Consider the following 7,104-nt stretch of genomic DNA (forward strand, 5'->3'; position numbering starts at 1 on the left):
TCCGTATATATTTTTTTACCAGTTAACCGGATCGGTCAAACCCGATCAATGAAAGTTACTTTTGAACCGGTTAACCGGACCGGCCCGACCCGGTTCAACGACTATATTTTAATTTTTTTAAAAATTATCACACTTGTTTCTACAATCTTAAAGGTGACCAAGGGGTGGGCCCTTAGGCCCGGAACCGTTCCAGTTCAATTTCTCATCGGATGGGCCCAGACTAGTTAAGCCCGATTTTAAAAATTTGGCAACCGGTCACTATTTTTCTCAATCGGGCTGGTCCGGTTAACCGATTCAACAGTAATTTTCATTGACCGGGTTTGATCGGTCCGATTAACCGATAAAAAATATATATACGGACTAACTCCCAAATCCAGCCCTACCCGACCCCCTTCCACCAGTCCGGGCCGGTCCGATTTACTAAATGTAAACAGGTACTAGCATATTAGCATCTTTACTTCGGTCTTAGTTCCATACCCTATTGTTTGGTCTTTGGAGAAATAGTTGTCACTCTCCAGATAATTGACAAACAACAAAATCACTCAACTAATTTAACCTAACACAAATCACTTATTTGACTTTATGTGCAACTAAATAAATCATTCTACCACATAAATTAGTGAAATGAATGTCAAACTTTGACCCTCATTATTAACTCCATAAGCAAAACTTTTCCAGTATTTCACAGAGGCCTACCTTCAAATTTTCCAACAGGAGTGGCCAGTAAACTAGCAAACTGGCAAGCAAACTAATAAGGAAAAGGGAAGAATTAGCAAAAATGTAATTTCAGAAGTCTACAGTGACAATTGCAATATTTCACCCCAAGCAAAGCGGAATTGGAAAAATCAAGACCCCATAGACAGAGACCTCAAAACAAAATACAATAATAATAGAGTTCACAATCAAATTTTTATAAATATTCAGTAAACTTTTACTATATACTATATCCGTTTACTTTTACTTGGCACGTTTTGACTTTTCACGTCTCTTAAGGAATAATAAATGATGTGCATAATTTATCATGATACCCATATTAATTGATGCATATTTTATTAAATTAGAGAAAATAATTTGAAATAAGTAATAAATATTATGGGTATAACAGAAAAAAATTTATTATTCTCTTAATATGTATGAAATTACAAATAAAAATAAAAATTTATTTTTAACATGCTCGTGTGAATATGGCTAGGGGCAAAAGCTATTAGCTACTCTCAACTCTCAGATTTTACTCGAAATTCTAAATTTGTCATTGCCCCTACCCCACATAAAAAAAACAAAAAAGTAGAAAGAAAATAGGACCCTGCTCTTGGAACCTGCACGAATCCATTACTCTGATAGCAATAAAATAAGCAGAGTTGTTACATTTTCCAACAACCAAATGGGGTCAGGAAGAGGGAATAGTGTCCCCACAATTTCATTTTGATCGAGACATTCCATTTATGATTACCAAAGTCGTATTCAACACTCACCTTTTCTCATTGAAACACAAACTATTGGAGTAATATTTTACTTAACAATATGCTCCATATTATATAAACATAAATGTGGAGGTCGAGTATTAGAGTTGTAGGTTAGGAAGTAGTTGAGTCGTGTCTTACTTCGTACCATGGTGGGACAAGCCATGTAAGGTTTTTGTCTAAGATAGCTAGTGGAATATTGTGGCTTACTATTTCGTTTTTCAGTGCATGTCCGATTTACTAGCTATCGTTTTTGCTTTGCATCTTTCTTCTAGATTTTATGGTGTTCCTATTTTTCTTATGACTGTTGTGGTGATACTAATATTTACTAATATTATCTCCCTTTGCTTTGCATCTTTCTTCTGGATTTCATGATGTTCTTATTTATCCTATGATTGTTGTTGTGATACTAATATTGTCTCCATTTTTGTCCTTTTGTCTTTTTGTTTTTTGAGCCGAGGGTCTTTCGGAAACAGCCTTTCTACTCCTTCGGGGTAGAGGTAAAGTCTGTGTACACACTACCCTTCCTACACCCAATTAGTATAATTTTACTGGGTTGTTGTAGTAGTATATAAACATAAAGTATTGAAACCAGATGAGGAAGGAAAGTGATCATCTTGAGATACATTTAGGATGTAGGGACCAACATTGCCACAGATTTTGTTTGCAATAAAGCTAGATCTAACAATAAAGTCCAGATCTGTAAAAAGTACCTCTATGAAAAGATTGGTAGAAATCACTATACAGTATACATACCTATAATTACAGGTTCATAGTTCCCTTCCACATTACCCAAATATTTAATTTAAAATCTTTTTTATCTTTTGTCATAAGTAGCTTGTCTTCACTTGAGCCGAAGGTTCATCCAGAACGATTTCTCTATATTCTAAGTAAGATTAGGTCTGGGCTGAGTTTATTTTTGTTGTTTGTTGTTGTTGCCATAAAGTACAACAACAACAAAAGTTGCCATAAAGTAGCTTATTGAAATCTTAAGCAAGGAAAGAAAGTAAAGAAACGCTTTTGAGTACTTAAATAGCACATGGAAGCTTCTTGTAAACCAATGTAAACATTTCCAAGTTGGAAGTGTTTAATATAATAGTCAACTAAACTGTCCATTTTAACACCATCTGTAACATCATTTAGCATGACATATGCATAACCCAAGTAATTCTTCTTAAATTAGCATCGTCACGCTACGTTGAAAAGGTTCTTGTTACCTAAGTATAATATAAACTTCACATTATAACACATGAATTAGCATCGTCACGCTACGTTGAAAAGGTTCTTGAATCCAATTATAACACATGCACACCACTATAATATAAACTTCACATTCTTCAACTTTAGTCATGCACATTAACTTACCCAAGGAAAAGCAAAGGCAGTAGTCATCACCACGAAAGAAATGAAAGACTTTTGGAACCCAAGAAAAGGGATTAATATTATTAAAAAATTACAGAATTCTATGCTATACTAACCACACTTAAGAATGTCAAGTATATAGCTAAGAGATTTTACAATAGCTAAGTTTTTCCCCAAGTGGCTATAAGTGGAATTTGGAAGATCCAAGAAACTTTAGATAAAGGTCAGCCAAGTGCAGTAAGCTCCCATTATACGCACGGTTCATAGAAGGATCGCACCATAAGAGTCTATTGTGCGTAGTCTTACCATACATTTATGCAAGAAGCTATTTTCACGGCGCGAACTTGTGACCTTCTGGTCACATGACAGCAACTTTACCAGTACCTCTTCATCCAAGAAAATTTAGATAAGCTCCATAAATTAATGAAGAAATACATGTGACAGTAAATTGGGTGGCATTACAAGGAGTAGAAGATTGAATAAAAGGATGGGCATTGGGCTCACACATTATGCATCATAATACTTCACTGACTTCATCTTCCTTACAGACACCCACATCCACCACCATGCTTTTCTTCTTTGAGCTTAAAACTCTGCAACAATTCCTCCTTGGAGACTGTTCAACAGTAATACCACAGTCATTACATGTAGAAATCACGTGCCCTCTAAATAAAACAATGGAAATAAACTTTTGCCATATGCCAATGCCTTACCCATGCTCCTATTGGTTTTGTTCAGTTAGCTTATTAACAATATATATTTTTCAAAAATCAAGATAATATATTAATTAAAGGGGAGCATTGTTTCCACGCCACGGATTCGAGCCATGGAAACAGCCTCTTGCAGAAATGCAAAATAAGGCTGAGTACAATAGACCTTTGTGGTGCGACCTTTCCCCGGACCCCGCGCATAGCGAGAGCTTAGTGCACCGGACTGCCATTTTAAGATAATATATTAATTCAAATCAACCCTGTGCAGGACTAAGATATCATTCCAGAACACAGGTTTGCTCCCTACAAGAGCCCGTCAAATGACACGCAACCTCTAAAACAAAGATTAGCTTAGCTATATGCAGAACCCACGGTAAAAAACAGTTTTTGATGATTATATATGAAGCTAAATGAAGCAAATGCACGATAAGGAGGGACTTACCCTATTCCATAGGTAAAAAACAGTTTTTAATGATTATATATGAAGCTAATTGAAGCAAATGCACGATAAGGAGGGACTTACCCTACTCCATAGGTGGGGGTCTGGCTTCTTGAAAACCTGTATTCTCTCAACATCAGCAGGGTTTGCCATTTTCCATCTGCATAGTGGATGAGGAACTCGATTACGAGTATACTGACTCACAGTCTGATTGCCGGAAGAATCCATTTTTGCGCTTGACATGTAAAATACAAAAGGCTTTTGACACAGGTTACGCATAACAGGCCTTGTGTTAAAAGCATATGCTTTGTAATCTGCTCTTCTATACCAGTTTAAGAAAGTTCTTGATGGCATTTCTATTTCACGGGGAGACAGAACTCCACGAAATATTTGTACTGCAAATCCCCATGACACTGAAATAGTCCAACTATTAACTTTGTCATAGCAAATGGATTGCTGCATAATACCAGCTGAGTCGAGTTTCATTGGAACTGTAAGCTGCTTCAAAGCCTGCACTTGAGTAACATTCGGAAAGATTGGCTCCACCACGTCAAGATGGTGGAACGATACCAATGGTGCTACAGGATGTGATGCTAGCAACCCAAATAAGTTCCCGTACACATCGTACTGCATTCCCATCCACCACCAACAAATCTTAGTCAGATTGAATGGAACAGTCTTTCATGACTGAAAAAATAGACATTTTTTAAATATGTAACTATAACTAAGCTACAGTCCACAATCACTTCTTCAACAAGCATGTGCAAATACCAAAATGCAGTAAAAAAGAATAAATAAAATCTACAAGAGGTCATGTATGCTTGCTATGCTCGCATCAGGCAGTCGAATGGATACTCCATTATGCCGTTAATCAAACATACAATCAGAGCTAGCAGCACTCACACTGATCCAACGAACGAATCACATTCCACATCATTATTTCTAGAATTTAAATCATTTGTGTAAATATATTAACGGGACAATTCCACCTGAATACTCAAGGAGAAAAAAAACACATTCTAACAATTAGCTGAAATCTGATAGGAAACAGACTCCTCAGTTTTCTTTTTTGGTGTGAGCTCGCATAAAAAAAAGTTATCTTTAAAACGCTTTAGCTTGATTAACACTTGTGAATAAAAGGGCAATGCCGCAATGGTATAAAAGACTGCACGCCTCTAGGACTACCCTTTTGGCAAAAGAGTAGTTGATCCCATTATTATTTCCAAACAACTCACATTGTTAAAGTAAGTAGGCTAAAGTACTAAACTTTTCAGAATTAGCTGGCCAAATTCAAGAAACCAACAAGTTTTTCAGGTACTTTTCATGTCCATAAGTGACCAATTTATCTTTTTATTTTGATTCAAAATAATTGTTCATTTAAATCATCAAGAAAAAATTTAATTTATTTTATCCCTAAAGAGTCTTTTACTCCTTATATTGACTATGCTTCAACATTTAATTAAGGATAGTTTAGTCACACTAACTATTTTTGTTTAGAATTTTATATTTTCTAAATAGGCGTGCCCAAGTCAAATTGGTCAATTATTGTGGACCGGAGTGAGTAAATTAAAAACTAATTATGAATAATCAGTGCAATAAAAGGAAAGATAAACAAACATAAACTGAAGAAGGAAAAAAGCAAAGTAACCTGGTGAAAACCGAGTTCTTTGGTGAGTGGGACACCGAGTTCAGCCATACAAGCTTGCATTCTATCATCAGAACCATAAAGTCCAGGGTACCTTTGAATACACCTATCTTGCATTTTATCAAGAGCCTTTGCCAAAGGATAACTAATTGCAAAACCACCACCCCCATATGCCATACTATAAGAAAAATATATATTCTGCAAATGACTCTCACTCAAACTCCCTATATAATAATACTGATTATGATCATACTTATTTAATATTCTCAACAAATTATCCGTTACAAAAACAGTGTCATCATCTCCCATTACAAACCACCTCACATTTTCCATCCCTAACCTTAATGTCTCCGAAACAATCCTCGATATTCGAATCGCCGACCGGTGCCCCTGACGGTTTTTATAGGCAAAATGTGAAGTGTCACCTGAAATTCTCACATCAGGCAGTGAATCAGTTTCATTTTTCAATATTTTTACTGAATTATCTAACCAAACAATCCCTCTCATTTTCTTCTCGGGTTTCCACCATAGCTTGATATATTCTTTCCTCTTGTTCCATAGCTTGGATGAAGCTGCAATGCCAAAAACTACATGCTCTAACTCAGTTTTCCCCACTTTCTTTTCTTGTAAAAACCTTGCTTTCTCAAAACCAACTGATGCATTGGAGTTGATTTGTGAGTGAATAATAGGTAAAATATTAGTGCTGCTGTGTGTGAAAACGTCGTCGTTACAAGGTGGAGAAGAGGAAAGAAGCTTAAGAGTGTAAACAACATAAGTAGCTGATACAAAAAGTATAAGCCATACCATGAGTTTAGGAAAAGCAATAATCGAAAAAGGTGTAACAGAAGAGCTTCTCATTTGATCCCAAATTATTTTTTCTGAATCTTTTTCTTTCTGGGTCAGTTTCATTGTCATTTTTTGCAACCCAAAAGGAAAAATGCCAAACAAAAAAGAAGAAAAGATGGCAAAATAATACTTGAGCTGAACAAAAGATCGCAAAATATTTGTTAAGCTTTAGAAAGTACAATGCTATTGTGGTGAAGACAGTTAGCTATGTAAGGAATAAGGATCTTTTAAAGCCAAAATCTCGGCTAGTTTTGTTACTTTGGGAATGATTTTTTACGGCATTTTAGAAATATTGTTAGATCTGCTGAATATGTAGCAGAAAATTTGTTTTTGTAAATAAAAAAGGAAGGAGAAGAAGGGAAAATGCAATGTAGGTTTTAAGAAGGCGGCAGGCATTGGAGTTTTGCAATTTGCCGCTAAAGAAGAAATGGGAGAAGAGCAAACACACACTTAGCTGAATTTATTGGCTAAAGCCAATGGCGGAGAAAAGGAAAGCTGTTGGTTAAGTTTCATGATCTTTCCATTTCATAAATACGATGTTTTTGTAATTAAAAATTGACAAATGATGGTTTTTTAGATTAATTTGTGTGTACTAAATATGTAAATCGCATTTTTTGTCAGAGAGTTAATTATGTCTCTATC

The 7,104-nt window shown here is 35.6% G+C and overlaps 1 protein-coding gene across 1 annotated transcript; it reads right to left on the reverse strand.

Annotated features, from left to right (window-relative positions):
- Positions 1-2,874: 2,874 nt before the first annotated feature.
- Positions 2,875-6,884, reverse strand: LOC104094224 (uncharacterized). Its single transcript, XM_009600101.3, has 3 exons — positions 5,620-6,884; positions 4,056-4,598; positions 2,875-3,438 (listed from the first exon to the last, which is right to left on the reverse strand). Exons 1-3 carry the CDS (start codon positions 6,529-6,531, stop codon positions 3,337-3,339), a joined length of 1,557 nt encoding a protein of 518 aa, XP_009598396.1. The 5' UTR covers positions 6,532-6,884; the 3' UTR covers positions 2,875-3,336.
- Between the last annotated feature and the right edge of the window lie 220 nt (positions 6,885-7,104).

This window comes from Nicotiana tomentosiformis, chromosome 12 (assembly GCF_000390325.3).
Source record: "Nicotiana tomentosiformis chromosome 12, ASM39032v3, whole genome shotgun sequence".
NCBI lineage: Eukaryota > Viridiplantae > Streptophyta > Magnoliopsida > Solanales > Solanaceae > Nicotiana > Nicotiana tomentosiformis.

Excerpts from the sequence above, each read along its gene's own strand:
- LOC104094224 (XM_009600101.3), bottom strand. The coding sequence starts at position 6,531 with ATGACAATGAAACTGACCCAGAAAGAAAAAGATTCAGAAAAAATAATT. Across the intron at positions 4,599-5,619 it reads AAGAACTCGGTTTTCACCAG|TACGATGTGTACGGGAACTT; the intron begins GTTACTTTGCTT and ends ATGGGAATGCAG. Across the intron at positions 3,439-4,055 it reads ACCCCCACCTATGGAGTAGG|TCTCCAAGGAGGAATTGTTG; the intron begins GTAAGTCCCTCC and ends ACTGTTGAACAG.